The sequence below is a fragment of the Geotrypetes seraphini genome, chromosome 11 (genome assembly GCF_902459505.1).
Source record: "Geotrypetes seraphini chromosome 11, aGeoSer1.1, whole genome shotgun sequence".
Lineage (NCBI taxonomy): Eukaryota > Metazoa > Chordata > Amphibia > Gymnophiona > Dermophiidae > Geotrypetes > Geotrypetes seraphini.
In genome coordinates this window covers 39,035,497-39,054,678 of record NC_047094.1, presented here as the reverse complement: position 1 = coordinate 39,054,678, position 19,182 = coordinate 39,035,497, and the positions used below count along the sequence as shown (strand labels likewise).

Below are 19,182 nucleotides of genomic sequence, written 5' to 3'. Positions count from 1 at the left end.
CTGTTTCTGAATTAGTGTTGTTTCTCTGCCCCCTACTGAAGAGATTTCTTTGAAAGATGTTTAGTCTGCAGTCTTGAGGATTGAAGAAATACAAGGGAAATTTGCTGCAGTTGAGCAAATTTACTGAAGATGTGCCTGCAACATTAGACCTATTTTAGATCTAGTCCTCAGAGGAATGTAGGACTTAGTACAAGTAACAGTGTTGAGAAGCCTGCTGGGACAGATAGGGAAAATACTTAAGAGTACCTGATTATTATTCAATGTATTGTAAACCACATTAGATGAATCTCTTCATGAAAAAGCAGTTAATAAAGCCAAATAAATAAATAATATTGGTCCTGATGAAAATTACACTATCCATTGGCAGGAAGAGGTGATCATTAGCTGTGGAAGTAACAAAAGCATCCGTAGAGATGTGGTGGCAATTTTAACACATTTGGTTTGGAAGCCAGAGGCCAGACAACAGGACTGCCTTCAAATCACAGTTACTTTTGTTTATAATAAAAAATAATCTACAAGATAGCAGTCTTGATAGTTCACAAATCAACTAAATCTTTCCTTAATTAGGAGCTTACAAACACCATAACACCTGATATGGCCAATGAAGAAACAACATACTCACTCAGTTTAGATTCCCTGATGTAAACCAACATATAAGCATTTGTACAATGCCGAACTGATAAGTCATCATCATGACCTCCATAATTATGTTCGATTGCTTCTTCTTTTGTACATCTTGACACAACATCATCATCAAATTTACACCACTGGAAGGGAAAAATTTGAGAACAAGCAGCTGATGTATATTGTATTTTATTTCTTATACTTCCATTTAAAACTAATAACCCATTTTAATTAAACCTATTTTGGGATGTTACAAGCAGATCTTCATAAAACTACATATAACCTAAAAATGACAATATCTGAATTTATCAGGTGAGCTGCTGTTATTCTTCAGTGGCAGCAGTGATAAAACAAAGCACCTGCTACGAGGCAGAGGTAAAACTAAGTTACTTACCTGTAGCTATGGGTTCTCCAAAGACAGCAGAGTACAGATACTCATGTGTGCAGCCCTGCATGGAAACAGCTCTTCAGCTTTATTCAAACTTTTGAAAGCTTTGAATTGGGCATGTGTACATCTTCCCACCTGCCACTATAATGCAGGACCTTGTCAACCGAATTTCTAACTAACAGAATTCAACTCTAAAAGGAGGAGAGAAGGTATGCGAGGATATATATCCTGCTGTCCTTGAAGAATACCTGCTACAGGTAATTAAATTTGTTTTCTCCAAGAGCAAGCATGATAGGGATATCCTCATTAGACTTCCTAACTACAACTGCCTTCAACAACAGGCAAGGCATAACAACTTGATCAGCTTCTATGACTGGGTGACGGGGAAGCTCGATGTTGGAGAGTCCTTGGACATTGTATACTTGGACTTCAGCAAAGCATTTGATAGTGTCCCACACCGCAGGTTGTTGTGCAAAATGAGTTCTATAGGATTAGGTGACACTTTGACAAAATGGGTTGGGGACTGGCTTAGTGGTAGGCTTCAGAGGGTGGTGGTGAACGGCACCCCCTCCGTAACGACGGCAGTGATCAGCGGAGTGCCACAGGGCTCGGTCTTGGGCCCGATCCTTTTCATTATCTTTATAAGGGACTTGGCTGAGGGGCTTCGCGGTAAAATAACGTTATTCGCCGATGACGCCAAACTATGTAATATAACAAGCAAGAGCACAACGAACAATATGAAACACGACCTATTCCTATTGGAGCAATGGTCAAGGACTTGGCAACTGAGTTTCAATGCCAAGAAATGCAAAGTCATGCACCTCAGCAGTCAAAATCCATGCGAGACTTACACCCTAAATGGCGAGATCCTAGCAAGGACTGTTGCAGAACGGGACTTAGGGGTGATCATCAGTGAAGACATGAAGACTGCCAATCAAGTGGAGCGGGCTTCATCTAAGGCTAGGCAGATCATAGGATGTATACGTAGGAGTTTCGTCAGCCGCAAGCCTGAAGTCATTATGCCGTTGTATAGATCCATGGTGAGGCCCCATCTGGAATATTGCGTGCAATTCTGGAGGCCTCATTACCGCAAGGATGTACTGAGGCTTGAGTCAGTCCAGCGAATGGCCACCCGGATGGTCTCGGGACTCAAGGATCTCCTGTACGAGGAACGGCTGGATAAATTGCGGCTATACTCACTCGAGGAACGCAGAGAGAGGGGAGATATGATCGAGACGTTCAAGTACCTCACGGGCCGTATCGAGGTAGAAGAGGATTTCTTTTTTTTCAAAGGTCCGACGGCGACAAGAGGACATCCATGGAAAATCAGGGGGGGGGGGGGAAGTTACACGGCGACACCAGGAAATACTTTTTCACCGAAAGAGTGGTTGATCGCTGGAATAGACTTCCACTTCAGGTGATCGAGGCAAGCAGCGTGCCTGATTTTAAGAAGAAATGGGATCGTCACGTGGGATCTCTGCACAGAGTTAAATAGGGGAGGGTCATTAGGGTGGGCAGACTAGATGGGCCGCGGCCCTTATCTGCCGTCTTTTTCTATGTTTCTAACTTAAAATGAAAGTCAAAGGGCTGAGAATTGGTACAGAAATGCAGGCTCCTTTGGAAGTGGTTGTTATACTGCTGGCATTACTTTGAAGCCTTCTACTCATCTATAATTTACCTGCTCTCCTGCAGAATGTGGCCACATGCCTGAAAGAGCATACGCAAAGAGGCAGGTCCTGCTCCTTTGGAGCCCCTGAGGAGTGGACACACTACCTGTTTCAATGAAAATGTAAAGGAGGAAGATCTGGTGCTAAGAAAACAATTTTGATGACAGGTCCAATGGATCAGAACATGTGGGTTCCTTGGTTAAAGAAAGCTACTTTAACCCTCACTGAAACAGGACCTTCTAGAGGTTTATTTTCCTCATCTTTGGACTTTAATGTATGCCAAATGCCACTGCAGGTCCCAAGCAAGGTGGCATCTGCTGTTTCTGAATTGGTGGTGTTTCTGTGCCCCCTACTGAAGAGATTTCTTTGAAAGATGTTTGGCCTGTTGTCTTGAGGATGGAAGAAATACAAGGGAAATTTGCTGCAATTGAGTAAATTTACTGAAGATATGCCTGCCAACATTAGATCTATTTTAGATCCAGTCCTCAGTGGAATGTAGGACTTAGTATGAGAAGTAACAGTGTTAGGTTTGCTGGGCAACAGGGACTTGGGTGTGACTGTATATGATGATCTTAAGGTGGCCAAACAGGTTGAAAAGGTGATGGCGAAAGCTAGAAGGAGTTAGGTTGCATATGGAGAGGTATGACCAGTAGGAAAAAGGAGGTTTTGATGCCCCTGTATAAGACTCTGTTGAGACCTCATTTAGAATATTGTGTACAATTCTGAAGGCCGCACATTCAAAAAGATATAAAAAGGATGGAGTCGGTCCAGAGAAAGGCTACTAAAATGGTGCGTGGTCTTCATCTTAAGGCGTATGGGGGACAGACTCAATCTGTATACTTTGGAGGAAAGGCGGGAGACGTTTAAATACCTACATAATGTAAATGCGCATAAGTCGAGTCTTTCATTTGAAAAGAAACTGCAATGAGAGGGCATAGTTAAGTTAAGAGGTGATAGGCTCCGGAGTAATCTAAAAAAATACTTTTTTACAGAAAGGGTGGTAGATGTGTGGAACAGTCTCCCGGAAGAGGTGGTGGAGACGGAGACTGTGTCTGAATTCAAGAGAGCTTGGGATAGTCACGTGGAATCTCTCAAGAGAAAGAGATAATGGTTACTGCGGATGGGCCATTTGGCCTTTATCTGCCATCATGTTTCTATCAGATTTGAAAGAGTAAAATCACTAAAGAAATCTATTATAACAGCATTTAATTTTTGAAATAGCATCTATAATAAAATGAAGAAAATGGTTAAGAAGGCTAGAATGATCAGCTGCTAAGGTTAGGACTTCAAATCAGGCAAGGATGCAGTTTAAAAGTACCATCTTGGAAATCTAGACCAGATAAGATTCCACATATTAATAAAGGTAGAAAGAAAAGCAAAGGATAGTCAGCATGGTTAAAGGGAAACGTAAAAGAGGCTATTAAAGCCAAAACAGTATCCATCAAAAAATGGAAAAAGGACCAAATGAACACAAGAAGCAAGTTTCAAGTTTATTAACATTTAATATATCGCTCAATAGAGATACTTTTGAGTGAGTTACATTACATAATAAAAACTTGAGAAAAATAAGACATATAAATGGAACTATAATTATTGATGGAAAGATAGGTCAAAGAAGAAATAGTATAAAAGAAGACCTGTACATCCAAAGAGCTTCCACCAGCTTGTGATCAAGAAAGAAAAAAACATCTTTGAATAATGTCTTTAATCCAGATTTAAACTTTATATGAGATTGTTTTACGTGAAGATGTAGCAGTGAGAGTATGCCATAAAGTAGGACCGATTACACTTAAAATTCTAGTTCTAATGAAGACATAGCAAATGTGGCAGAAAGAAAGAACCACCAAAGTATTTAATTGTTATAAGCAAAAAGTAGTAGATTTAAAACAGACCTGAGAAAATATTTCTTCACACATTGTGTAATTAAACTATGGAATTCGTTGCCAGAGAATATGGTGAAATCAGTTAGCTTAGCATGTTTTAAAAAGGGTTTGGATAATTTCCTAAAAGAGAAGTCCATAGGCCATTATTATTGAGATGACTTGGAATAAACAGCATAAAATTTCCTAAAAGAGAAGTCCATAGGCCATTATTATTGAGATGACTTGCAGTGTTCCCTCTAAGCTGCGCTGGCGTGCACTGGCGCACAAAATATTGCCTCGCAGCGCACAATGTCACGTCACAGCGCACGGAGATGGCAGGCCGCGGCGAGAGGAGAATCGGGCGAGTTGGCGCTGGCGCCCGATATTTTTAGCGCCCGGGGAAAAAATTTTGCTCACACCACCCGCCCGCTTAGAGGGAGCACTGATGACTTGGGATAAACAACATAAAATTTGTTTTACTACTTGTTTTACTACTTGGGATCTAGCTATGTACTTGGGACCTGAGTTGGCCACTGTTGTAAATAGGATACTGGGGCTTGACGGGCCTTCAGTCTGTCCCAGTATGGCAATTCTTATGTTCTTATGTTATTTCTTGTTGGTGAATAAGGAATTAATAAACAATATCAATATGGAGGATGGCTTGAAATATGTACTTTATGTAAAATAAGTTATAATCAAAGGTAATACAATAAGTGATTGGGAGCAATGTTCTTCATGAATAGAACTTCACGGTATTGCGGTATATAAGCTGTTATTATTATTATTATTAAATAATCAACATAATCAATTTTTTGAACTGATAAGTACTCTAAATTGCAGAATTCTGAATTAATTGTAACCAATTTAATTCAGAGGATTTAACGCCTTGTAAAAAGTTATTATGGTAATCTATGTAAGAAATTATCAGACAGTAGACCAAAATTATAATGGCTGATTTTGTGACTAGATGTTTTACTGAATAAATGAGAACACTGGCAAGTGAGTTGCAAAACACTGATAAAGAAGGCTTAAAGAGACAATGAAAAGAAACTTTCTACAAAAGAGAAACTCAATGTAATAACTATCTGAAGCAGAAAGGCTGTGGAGGGAATATGTGGGACCATTAGACCATCAAAGCGTAAAAGGGGCACTCATAGGACAAGGCCACAGCAGAGAAACTCAATGAAATCTTTGCTTCTGTTTTTATTGAAAATGTGAAAGATGTACTTATATACACACACAAACTTCAAACGGAGGGAAGAAGATGGGTGCCAGACCAATTGGTGGGGGGGGGGGGTGAAGGGAGAGGCACAGTAACAGAGCAAATGGAAGACGCAGAGAGAAGACACACAGTGGATGAAAGGAATTGAATGAGAAGATGAGGAAAGCAGAAACCAAACAACAAAGGTAGAATAAAAATTATATTTATTTTCTTTTGCTTTAGGATAAAGTAGTATATTAGTTGTGTTGATAAAAATTTATAAACAAAGCCCTGCCAGCTGAACATCTCTTTATCTAGTTCAGCAGCCAGAACTTTGATTTATAAGGAAGGAATAAACAAAATATTGCAGTACTAAGGCTTATATGGATGCTACGGTGACGGTGACGGGGCGGTGAATGGGATAGCAGTGACGGTGAAGGGGACGGTGGGACGGAGAAGTGATGAGGACAGAATTTTTCCCCGTGTCATTCTCTACTTTTTACCCTACCTTTGTTTCTCTCTTTGCTGTCTTTTTTATCTTTTCTATTTCTTCCTTTTCTCACCTCTTTTCCAAAGTTTTTCACCTTTTCCTACCACCTACTCATGCCCATCCCTTCTTTTGTCCCAATATGCCCCAGGAGTTCAATGCGATTTACAATTTAGAAGAGCCTGGCCATGTCTAAGGATTACATTAGATATAGATTTATTTAATTTTCTAGCCTGTATGATTGCTACTTTTAAAATGACCAAGCCAAAATGACCTACCAACAATAAAAATGCTAAACATATTTATTTATATACCGTCTTTCCCTGAAAATAAGACAGTGTCTTATATTAATTTTGGGCCCAAAAAATGCACTAGAGCTTATTTTTTTTCATGTACATGATCATCTCTCTCTTCCTCTCCTTTATCCCTATTCTTCCTCTTTCCTTTCTCTCCCCCACATGTGTAGTTTCTTTCCTCCCCTCTCACCCATCCCCTTGCACCTTCCCTCTGAAGCATCTTTCTATCCCTCCCACCCATCCCCCTGTACAGCAGAACCCTTGTACAGCTTCTATCCCTCCCTTCTGTACAGCATCTTTCTATCCCTCCTTCCCATTCCATGTGCAGAACCCTTGCACAGCTTCTATCCCTCCCTTCTGTGCAAAAGAACCCTTGAGTATCCCCCCACCCCCGCTGCACAGCCGAACCCCTAATGTCCCTCCCATCCTTCCATCTCTCTCTCCCATCCGAACCCCACCGACCCCAAGACCTACATACCTCCCTCCAAAGAGCAGCATCGGCAGCACTCTAAATAGGCTGCTTTGCGGCCTTCTCCTGATGAGACTTTCCATGCGCCATGTTACTGATGACACCCTCAGTGATGTGGCAGAGGGAATGCCCTGGCAGGAGAATGCCGTGAAGCAACCTATTTAGAGTGCTGCCGACACTGCTCCTTGTAGGTCTTGTGTCGGAGGGTAGGCAGGGTTCGGATGGAAGGGAGAGATGGAAAGATGGGAGGGTCAGCGGAGGTTCGGCTGCATAGCAGAGGCGGGGGGGGGGGGAAGAAGGGGGAAGTGCTGCTGCCGGCGAATCCAGGGACTAGGGCTTACTTTTGGGGAAGGGCTTATAAAGACCTACCCCAAAAATCATGCTAGGTCTTATTTTCAGAGAAAATGGTATGCAGTGCTCCGCAATAGACTTGTGTTGCCTTTGCGATTGACTGGTAGATTGCGAATGACGTGTTTGGAACCCCTGGAATATAATTTGGAGAGAAGATTGGCTATATCTGGTGCTGTAGTCATAAGAATAATCTTACTGGGTCAGACCAATGGTTCATCAAGCCCAGTAGCTTGTTCTCAGGGTGGACAATCCAGGTCCCTAGTACCTGGTCAAAACCCAAGGAGTAGTAATATTCCAAGCTACCGATATAGGGCAAGCAGTGGCTTCCCCTGTGTCTTTCTCAAAAACAGACTATGGACTTTTCCTCCAGGAACTTGTCCAAACTTTTCTTAAATCCAGCTACGCTATCCGCTCTTACCACATCCTCTGGCAATGCGTTCCAGAGCTTAACTATTCTCTGGGTGAAAAAAAAAGTGTCCTCCTATTGGTTTTAAAAGTATTTCCCTGTAACTTCATCGAGTGTCCCCTAGTCTTTTTAATTTTTGAAGGAGTGAAAAATCGATACACTTGTACTCGTTCTACTCCACTCAGGATTTTGTAGACCTCAATCATATCTCCCCTCAGCCTTCTCTTTTCCAAGCTGAAGAGCCCTAACCATTTTAGCCTTTCCTCATACGAAAGGAGTTCCATCCCCTTTACCATCTTGGTTGCTCTTCTTTGAACCTTTTCTAGCACCACTATATCTTTCTTGAGATAAGTAGACCAGAACTGAATACAAAACTCCAGATAAGATCGCACCATGGAACGATACAGGGGCATAACAACATTCTTAGTCTTGTTAACCATCCCTTTTTTAATAATTCCCAGCATCCTGTTTGCTTTTTTGACCGCCACCACACATTGGACGGAAGGTTTCATCGTATTGTCTATTATGATACCCAGATCCTTTTCTTGGGTGCTAATCCCCAAGGTGGACCCTAGCATCAGTAACTGTGATTCAAGTTATTCTTTGCATTTGTCCACATTAAATTTAATCTGCCATTTGAAAGCCCAGTCTTCCAATTTCCTAAGGTTTTGATATTACATATTTTGATATGGGTTCTTTTCTTCTCATTATTTCTTCTCTTATCTTAAGTTGCACCCCACTCCTTTTCCTCCTCATTATGCTTAAGATAGTATTCCTTAAAATTTCTTAGATTTCTTTTTTGATGCTACAAGTTAGTTTCAATTGAACTTTTTTTGTTGAGCAGTTTCATTGAAGGGTTGTTTTTTTTTAATTTGGCAGGTCAATATCATTACATTGACTTTTTTAACTGGTAAGTTACTGAGCATACTTTTCCTAATCTGGCATTTTGTAGCGCTCATTATCCTACTATATAAAATATAGAGTCAGTGATTGACAGTATTCTCAACCAATATCAATCAGCTCACTTAGGCCCTCTTTTAACCAAGCCGCGAGAGCGACATCCATGCAGCAAATGCTCTGATACCCATTCAATCACCATAGGCATCAGAGCATTTAATGTGTCAGCCCACACTATCAAGCTTAATAAAAGAGAAGGTGTCTGCTTACTAAGAATGAGATCGTTATGCTAATGCAGCGATCACAGTTTCTTTCTTCGAGATTACTAAGTACTATTTTATTTTTTGTTTTATCTACACATTTTTGCTCCTTTGTACAGTTAACTATTTATATAGGGGTCCTTTTACTAAGGCGCGCTAGCCATTTTAGCGTGTGCTAAGTGTTAACGCGTGCATTATATTCTGAGTGCGTTAGCATTTAGCATGTGCGCTAAATTGGCTAGCGTGCCTTAGTAATAGGACCCTATACTATGTACAACATTCAAAAATAGCATTTCTTCTAGTTAGCAAATCATGGCTTTACAGCTCTCCTTCTGCATTCGCTGGGGTTAGGCGCAAATAATTTTTTTGGCCAGCTCTGACCCACCCCGTCTCACCAGACCTTACCTGGTGGTCTAGCGGCGACATAGGGCAGAAGCGATCTTCCTACGCTCCTGCCCCATGCAAAGCCGTCATCACGGCAGCCATTTTGATGACAGATCAGCACGGGGCAGGAGCATAGGATAATCAATTCTGCCCCGCGTTGCCACTAGACCGTCAGGTAAGGTCCAGGGAGGTTTGGGCAGCCTGTAAAAAGAAGAAGAAAAAAAATTGTGAATAATCGAATTCGCGAGTAGGGAAACAGCGAATCTGGAGGGAGAGATGTATTTAAACAGAATGTTAAGATTACAGCACTCTAAATTATCACTGGCAATTGCCTATTAGCCTATTTAAAGCTAAAGGAGCTTGGTCTTCGAATAATATTACTTTTGAAAGGATAATATATATATGCAGATATCAATTGATGTATAATATCATTCTACTTTCAGTCTAGGGAACACTGGTTTTAAACTTTAAGGTCAATTTATGTCAGCTCATCTAAAATTAAGATGATTTTGTTTCTATTATATCACTAGCAGCTTCATGTTGGTATGATACAGCATAGGATAAACAATTCATATTACCAGACCATCATGTTGTTAGAGTCCACTGTTTATACTTTCCTCATCTTTTGCACATAATTCTACTGCACAATGACAGTTCATTAGCTCTATGTTTTACAAAAAGGTTTTCACACCCGTGTCTTTTGTCTTATGATAAAAAACAAAGACAAAAATCAAACTAAACATAGAGCACTTTGGTATTAATACCTCAATAGCTCATCACATTCCAGCAGTGACAGCATTTAGGTATGTGCTCTTGTTTAACTTTACATCTCTTATTCCTTCAACATATCTGTTTGCTTGCATTTTCATCAGAATCTTAATTAATTTCCCTCTCCTTTTAATAAGCTGAACTACAAGTTTCTACCATGGCCCAGAGCACTAAATGCTCTAATGCTCATAGAATTCCTAAGAGCATCAGAGCAGCGTCGGATCATTTAGAGTTTCAGACCGCGATAGAAACCTCTATCGTGACTTAGTAAAAGAGAGCCTTTATTAATAGAAGTGATGCTTTTATCATCATTCATAACTCATTTATTAGTTTTAGTTCATTTAAAATCAGAACTTTTTATCTTTATTAATAAAAAAAAAACTTGTCTAAGTGAACAATGTATTTATTTGTACAATTTATTTGTATAGATAGAAATGTGAGTGTCCAAGTTTGTATGATCCTCTTATATAGATTCATATATTTTACGATGTTTGGTTTTTATGATTACTGGTACATTCATTTATGACCACTATGGTAACACCTTTGTGGCTTTTGTAATATGTAAACTTAACTTTCATTGATCACCTACACTGCCATGATATATAAATAATAACTTCACAATTTAGTATGTGCTTATATATCACGGCAGTGTAGGTGATCAATGAAAGTTGAGATATTGTACATCACCTTTTATTATTAAAGTTCCCTTGCAAAGTGAGTTTTGTAATATGTAGTCATATTATGCTTTAGTCTATGTATTTTTTTATGATTATTACATAAATTTTTTCATATTTGTAGCATGTTGTGACTGTTACCAAAACATAGCTGTGTCGAGTCTACTAAATTCATTTCTGTGCCATGAACTTTTATTGATGAGTGTGCTCTTTGTATATGGATACAGATTTCTTTTAATAAAAACATTTTAATATTGAAATGGTTCTGCATCATGCAGCGATTTGCCTTATTTTCTTTGCATATTGTCTACCTGTACCAGAAATGTTTTTCAAGGGTGATGATGCAGAGGAACTGAAAAGTCTCTGAGTCTGAAAGATGTACTGAGCCAAACTGACAAATGAAAAGTAGTAAAACACCTGGACCGGATGGTATACACCACACAGTACTGAAATAACTCAAAACATGAAAGCGCTGATCTACTGCTAGTGATTTGTAATCTGTCATTAAAATCGTCCGTACTACCTAAAAACTGGAGGGTGGCCAAACACTGATTTTTAAAAAGTGTTCCAGACATGATTTGGGAAATTACAGACCAGTAAACCTGACATGAGTGCTAAGCAAAATAATGGAAACTATTAAAAAGAATAAAATTACCAAACATATAAACAAACATTGGTTTAACTCGTAATGGGACAAAGACAGCAAGGATTCAGTGAAGGGAAGTCATGCCTAACCAATTTGCTTCATTTCTTTGAAGGTATGCATAAATACATGAATAAAGATGAGCCAGTTGATGAAATGTATTTAGATTTTCAGAAAATTTTTGACAAAGACTCCTAAGGAAATTAAAGCGTCATGGGATAGGAAGCAAAGTTCTATTTTGCACTAGCAACTGGTTAATGGATAGAAAAAAAGAGGGTAGGATTAAATTGTCATTCTTCTCAGAGGAGGAAGGTGCTATTCAACATATTTATAAATTATCTAAAAATGGGAGCAACAAGTGAGGTAAGTAAATATGCAGATGACACAAAACAATTCAAAGTTGTTAAAAAGGATGCAGACTGAAAATTCCAGAAAAAGCTTAGAAACTTGAAAGGCTAAGCATCCAAATGGCAGATGAAATTTAATATGGACAAATGCAAATTGGGAAAATCAACCCAAAATCATAGCTACCTGATGTTAGGTTCCACCTTAGGAGTCAGCACCCAAGAAAAAGATCTAGGCATCATCATGTAAAACATGATGAATCTTCTGTCCAGTGTGCAGTGTCATCCAAAAGCGCAAAGATATTAGGAACTATTGGGAAATGAATAGTGTAACTCGTTATATACTATGGTATCACTAAGAAAGACTATAAGAGACTGCAATTACTCCAGAATACTGTGGCCAGGTTAAATTTTAGAATAGGCAAATTAGAGAACGCTATTCCGCAACTGGGAAATTTACACTGGCTACTAATGAAAGAGAAAGTTTATTTCAAGATAGCTTGTATGGTTTATAAAGCAATATATGGAGAAATTCTAAAGGCCTAATACCAGACATTAAGGCTCCTTGCTCCTTCAATAACTTTAGAATATGACAACGCCTTAAACTGCCCTTCCCATCTCCTCAACAAGTTTTATAGAAAACACTATTCGAGTCTGGAACAGTCTACCCTTATGTTTACATTAGCTCCGCTCTAGCTACAATTTCATGAAAATGTTAAAGACATCACTTTTCCTTGTAGTTCACAAGATATTGCAATTGTAATGACCGACTTCCAAATCTTATTGTAAACTGCAATGATTCCTTGTTGAAATTTGTGGGGTATAAAACAATATGATTGATTGATTTGTATAATTTGGGGAAGGGGATATGTTTTGGCATTTGTTAAGAAATACAGAAGGGTTGAATACAAGTATTTTATGAGATGTTTGTAAATTGAAAATGAGTGGGAGAAAATAAGTTTTGTCTTTATTCTATTAAGTATATTGTGCTGTAAAATTCTGGTCCCTGAATCTCAAAAAAGATATAGCAGAAATAAAAAAGGTTAAAAAAAAGAGTGACCAAAACGATTAAGGAGATGGAACACCTCTAATATGAGAAAAGGCTTAAGATGTTAGAACGCTAGCTTGGAAGAGTAAGAGTAAGACAGCTGAGGAGAGATAAGATAGAAATCTATAAAATCATAAGTGGTGTAGAGTGGGTCAATGTGAATTGATTGTTCTTTGAAAAAGTAGAGGACACTCGGTGAATAAAAGGAAATATATTTTCACTCAATGAATAGCAAAGCTCTGGAACACATTACCAAAGGATGTAGTAACAATTGTTAGCATTATCTGTGTTTTAAAAAAAAGGTTTGGACAAGTTTGTGAAGGAAAGGTCCATAGTCTACTATTGAGATACAAATGATGAAAGCCAATGCTGATCCTGGGATTGGTAGCATAGAATCTTGCTGCTATCAGATTCAGCCAGGTTCTTAAAACTAGGATTACCCACTATTGGAAGCATGATACTGGAATAAATGGACTATATTTTGTCCCAGTATGGCTATTCTTTTATAAGGTGAACAATGCACAAATAAGATGAAAATCCGGGTTACTACTTTGCAGTCAATTACATCTACTACTAAGGTTAGTTTGTTTTACATCTGAAGTAGGATGTTAGGAAAAATGTAACCACAAGCAAGAAATTTATGATTATTAAGATTAAATTTCCCTATTACGTGTGCATTTAAAAGATACATTTCAGCTTTCTCCAGACATATTGATTATAGATAATAATTATTTGCCTGGAGGTTCAAGGCTAGTGAATCAATAGCAGCACTGGATTCAATTAATATCCCAGATAGTCTGAATGTTTCAAACTTTTTCTGAATCTTCTCAATTTACTACTAAAAGAGCAACCCTGCTATTTACTTTTCAGTCTGAGAAACAGAAAAGATGTCCGTTTTAACAACATATTTTTCTATTTGCCTTTTTGTGGTTGGGGTATTGTGTGTGTCTTGTGTTTATCTATTTTTATATCTAAATGGTGTGTACATCTTTTCACCTTAAATTATGGGAAAACAATTCTCACATAATTTTTGGCTCTTACATTCAGAGAATATTTGTTCTGATAAATTTGTTGCTCAGAATTTTGATGTTAAATAGGTTAAGGATAAGAGAGAAGGAATGTTTATTGGGTTCCTGTAGGATAATGGTACTTATATGGAAGCCGTATTTGATATTAGAATTTTATGTTGTTATCTTATTGCTTTTAGAAGTCTTTCCTCGAAGTGGACATGACCAAATTGTATTTTTTCTTCTATTTTGCATTATTGTGTTTTGTAACATGTGGTTAAAAGTCTGAATAAAAAATCTGAAAAATACAAGTTCTTTTTTTTTCCACAAGGCAGTATGGAACAGAAAAAATAATTTGGCCTAGGAGAGTACGGCTGGATTCCAAAAAATTGTGAATGGCCAAATCTACTGGCAAGACAGAGTCGTGTTCCAAGCAATATAATGTGAACGTGTACATCGACAACAAATTCACAGTTCTATAAATTACCTCTATGGAGGTTGATCACAAGTGGAATACTAATGTACCCATAGGTCTGTTATGAGCTGTAGTTATGACCCTCAAGGGCAAGGCTTGTTTAAGCAATAGTGAAAGGAATGCAATCTGCTAGCCAGTGTGAAAGCATGTGCTTGCCAAAGGCAACCTCCATCCTAAACGGGTGAAACAAAACAAAAAGCCAGAAAGGAAGGCCAAGGCTCTCTTGCAGTTCATGAATGCAGTGCACATCACCTTTGTGGGCATTCATTTTGGGGAGAAACATTTTGGTAGAACAATTGACTAGTTAGGATGGAACTCCAATTCTGCCTTAGAAAGGAAGTTATATGTGCGCAAAAGACCTCTGCTGGTGAAAAACTTTGCATAAAGGTGAATCGCATATTAGGGTGGTGATTCCCAAACCTGTCCTGGGGGAATCCTGGCCAGTCGCGTTTTCAGGATATCCACAATGCAGTTTTTGTGTGGGACAAAAAAAGAAAGAAAAGAAAGAGATTAAGATAAATGGCATGGAGGACTGTTCATACGCTGACAGGCTGGACAAGTTGGGACTCTTCTCCCTGGAAAAGAGGAGGCTTAGGGGAGACATGATAGAAACTTTCAAGATCATGAGGGGCATGGAGAAGGTAGACAAGGATAGATTCATCAAACTACGGGGAACCACAGGCACAAGAGGGCACTCGGAGAAACTGGAAGGGGACAAGTTTAGAACCAATGCCAGGAGGTTCTTCTTCACACAGAGGGTTGTGGGACACATGGAACGTGCTCCCGGAGGAAGTGGTCGGGCAGAGTACACTACGGGGATTCAAAGAGGGATTGGATGGATTCCTGAAGGATAGAGGGATTGAGGGATACAGATAAGGGTAGATAAGAGTATGGAAAGAGTAAAGATAAAAACAAGGGGGGCTATAGGGCTAAATCAAGTAAACATGACAGGTCATGGACCTGATGGGCCGCCGCAGGTGCAGACTGCTGGGCGCGATGGACCTCTGGTCTGACCCAGCGGAGGCAAATTCTTATGTTCTTAAGATCTTGCCTTCACACTAGATGGCAAACCATTTAAACACCAAACAAAGTGGAGAGGATAGATTCTTCAGACTATTGGGAACCACAAAAACAAGGGGGGCACTTGGAGAAATTGAAAGGGGACAGGTTTAGAACCAATGATAGGAAGTTCTTTTTCACTCAGAGGGTGGTGGGCACCTGGAATGCGCTTCCGGAGGTTGTGATAGGACAGAGTACACTACGGGGTTTTAAAGAAGGATTGGATAAATTCCTGAAGGATATGGGGATTGAGGGATACAGATAGAGGTAGAGATAGGATTATGAAAGGATAGATAGAAGCATAAAGGGGAATAAAGGGTTTTAGACAAGGATCAACTTACAGGTCATGGACCTGATGGGCCGCCGCAGGAGCGGACTTCTGGGCACGATGGACCTCTGGTCTGACCCAGCGGAGGCAACTTCTTATGTTCTTATGATCTTGTAGTGCTTTAAGTCTAATATAAACATGAAAACAGGATCCAGCATGATCGTGTTTCAGCTTATTGGCCTGCATCAGGAGTCTAAAATGTAAAATCCTTCACGATTGAAAAGCTGATAATAAAAGCATAAATTGGAAAATAAATCATTCTCTGGAAACGTTTCAGCTGGATTTATAAAGACATACAAATGCCAATCTATTACAGAATGATGTGACATACCAAGATTCTGCATTGAACAGAACAATCATTCATTGATAGTAACAGTATTCCTGCAGCATACAGCTAATGGAAACTCTTCTGGAAGTCAACAGAACCTGAGACACGCTGTTTGGAAGTTCAGAGAATCCAGTTACCCTCTTAACATCTAAGTTGTGCAGGCTAGGAACTGAATGTTAGGAACAGGGGACCCATTCAGAGTAATCAATTTGGAAAACATTCCAGTCTCCAAAGTGGGAAATATCTTGGTCTCGGCCAGTAAGAGGCAATTAGAGATCATGGAGGGTCTTCAAACTTTTTGCAATTTTGAGAGTAAATTCAACCACAGGGGAGGAAATTAAAACAACTTCTCAAATCCTTGAGCTTTCTGGACTCTGTATAGTGTTAACAAGAGGTTCTAAAAAGAGGGGGGTGCCATCTGTACATCCTTCAGGATTCTGTGAAGGGGCATTGTCTTCAAACCTATATGTATGCATCACATTTTCAATGAAAGGGGAGTGTTAAATGAAATGGATGATATACTTTTCTACCCTAGGCTCCTCCTCAGTCTCTAAAAAAAAAAAATGGAACTAGCTTAGCCACCTCTTTAATAAAACTTAGAGAATGAGTGCTTCTCTGTGTGGAGATTTATACCTCTTGTGTGGTGGGGATGGACTTTAGAGGCCATTTTCCTTTCCCTTGGATGGTAATCAGATAATGAGTGATTCTGATAGCCTCTACTGATACTCAAAGTTGAGGATGACCGAGAGACTCTCAGTCAAAGGTGATAAATACAATGTCAAAAAGTCCCCATTATTTGATGCGGCTCTGAGAGCCATGGTGACAGATGCTTTCAATACCAAAGTCAATGGGCTGGCATCAAAAATTCATTTGCATTGTTTCTCTCAACCACGAATATCTTTGACATCTGTGAACAGACAATACAAAGAGAGGAATCATGATTGGGTCCCAGATACTACAGACACCAGGAATAGGTATCTATTATGATATGGTCCTTCCCTACTGGGCATGCTTTTTTCTGGGACTTGTCCAGAAAAATAGCCATAGAGAAATCAAATGACCCAATGATTATAAAAGCACCCAATTGGGTGCTCAAGGCATACAGGAGCCACAACAAAACCAATAAATACAGGAAACTTGAAAAACACCCAAAAAAAATCTCTTAGGTAGCAACCGGGAAAGGGGAGGGGGGTGGACAGTCATCACATGGCAGTGGCAGGATTTGCTCTACAAAATGTGAGAAAACAGAGAAAAAATGTTTAGAAGAAAAAAAAAAAAGCATCACTAAATGTGAGCTACAAGGGACAAGTAACATGCAACCTAAGCTCTGCAGAAAACCAAAAACCGGTGAGGTCCCACTTGGCAGCAGCAGAAGGAAAGGTGTACACATGCACAGTAGAAAACTCTCAAAAGTTTGAATAAAGCTGAAGAGCTGCTCCCCACATGTCCATTTCCTGCTTGTCTCCGGAGGATGCCCATATCCTGCTCACCCCAAGAAATCATTTTATCAGTTCATCTAAGAGGAACATTGCAGTAATTTTGCACAACAAAAAAAAACCCTCAGCACTCTACCAAGGAAAAAGAGGGGCAACAAGCAAACTGCCTACATAAAATTACTGGCAAGGGTTGAGTACATGAGCTGGATGTTACCAGGCTTAGTAATAAAATAGCAGGTTTATTATGATAAAACAAATATGTATATAAACCAATACAGTTATCAATGGTGTCAAATAGTCTCTGATAAGTGATATTCTGGAAGTTGATATCACCTATATGTATGTATCTTAAATCAGTCCTCAATGTAAAGAAACAGCAGCTGGCAGATGGTGTTAAAAGTATCGAAAGTTCGGTGGGACTCTACATGGTCCGTGTTTCAGCCTGTCGGAATGCCTTCATCAGGGGTCCTGTAAAACATATATTGTAAGGAAGAACCTATCTGAAATGATGTCAATAATAAGAGGAGAAAAGATGAATCTGGAAACTGCCAGTGAGAAATTTTGTTTAGGATAACAAAAGATCAGTAAGAGAAAAGTGATTAATGTGAAAAAAGTGAGAAATCTAAATAAAAATATGGATGATGGAAAGCAAAAAGGTGCTAAGCGTGATGCAAATGAAACACGAAACCAGTGATGGAAAAGTGTTTATGATAAGCGTGATAGTAATGAACATATATATCCACATACCATAAGTGAGAGAATCCTGATATTTGCAATAGCATATGAAATGCTACAACAAAGCAAGCTTGAAATAAAGCACAGTTACTTACCGTAACAGGTGTTATCCAGGGACAGCAGGCAGATATTCTTAACACATGGGTGACGTCACCGACGGAGCCCTCGGTACGGACCTTTTTAACTAGAAGTTTCTAGTTGGCCGCACCGCGCGTGCGCGAGTGCCTTCCCGCCCGACGGAGGAGTGCGTGGTCCCCAGTTAGTATAAGCCAGCTAAGAAGCCAACCCGGGGAGGTGGGTGGGACGTAAGAATATCTGCCTGCTGTCCCTGGATAACACCTGTTACGGTAAGTAACTGTGCTTTATCCCAGGACAAGCAGGCAGCATATTCTTAACACATGGGTGACCTCCAAGCTAACAAAGAGGGAGGTGGGATGGTTGGCCATTAGGAAAATAAATTTTGTAACACAGATTGGCCGAAGTGTCCATCCCGTCTGGAGAATGCGTCCAGACAGTAGTGAGTAGTGAATGTGTGAACTGAGGACCAAGTGGCCGCCTTGCAGATTTCCTCGATGGGCGTGGAGCGGAGGAAAGCTACAGAAGCAGCCATAGCTCGGACCCTGTGGGCCGTGACAGTTCCATCCAGTGAGAGACCGGCCCGAGCGTAGCAGAAAGCAATACAGGCAGCAAGCCAATTGGAAAGTGTCCGTTTGGAGACAGGACGACCCAAACGGCTGGGATCGAAAGACAAAAAGAGCGGAGGGGATGTCCGGTGAGCTCTGGTACGATCAAGATAGTAAGCAAGGGCACGCTTACAATCCAGCGTGTGCAACGCCTGTTCCCCAGGATGCGAGTGAGGCTTAGGGAAGAAGACGGGCAGCACAATGGACTGGTTAAGGTGAAAAGCCGAGACCACCTTGGGAAGGAATTTAGGGTGGGTACGCAGAACAACCTTGTCATGGTGAAAAACAGTGAAAGGGGGGTCGGCAACCAGTGCATGCAGTTCGCTAACCCTCCTGGCAGAGGTGATGGCAATTAGGAAAAG

At 39.9% G+C, this 19,182-nt stretch overlaps 1 protein-coding gene across 2 annotated transcripts in view; it reads right to left on the bottom strand.

The window, feature by feature from the left end:
* USP7 (ubiquitin specific peptidase 7) overlaps positions 1–19,182 on the bottom strand; it is a 396,159-nt gene that overhangs the window by 172,121 nt on the left and 204,856 nt on the right. For both annotated transcript variants that reach the window (XM_033962812.1, XM_033962811.1), the window contains exon 14: positions 623–767. In XM_033962812.1, coding sequence (XP_033818703.1) covers positions 623–767 — 145 coding nt within the window. The remainder of the gene's footprint in view (positions 1–622; positions 768–19,182) is intronic.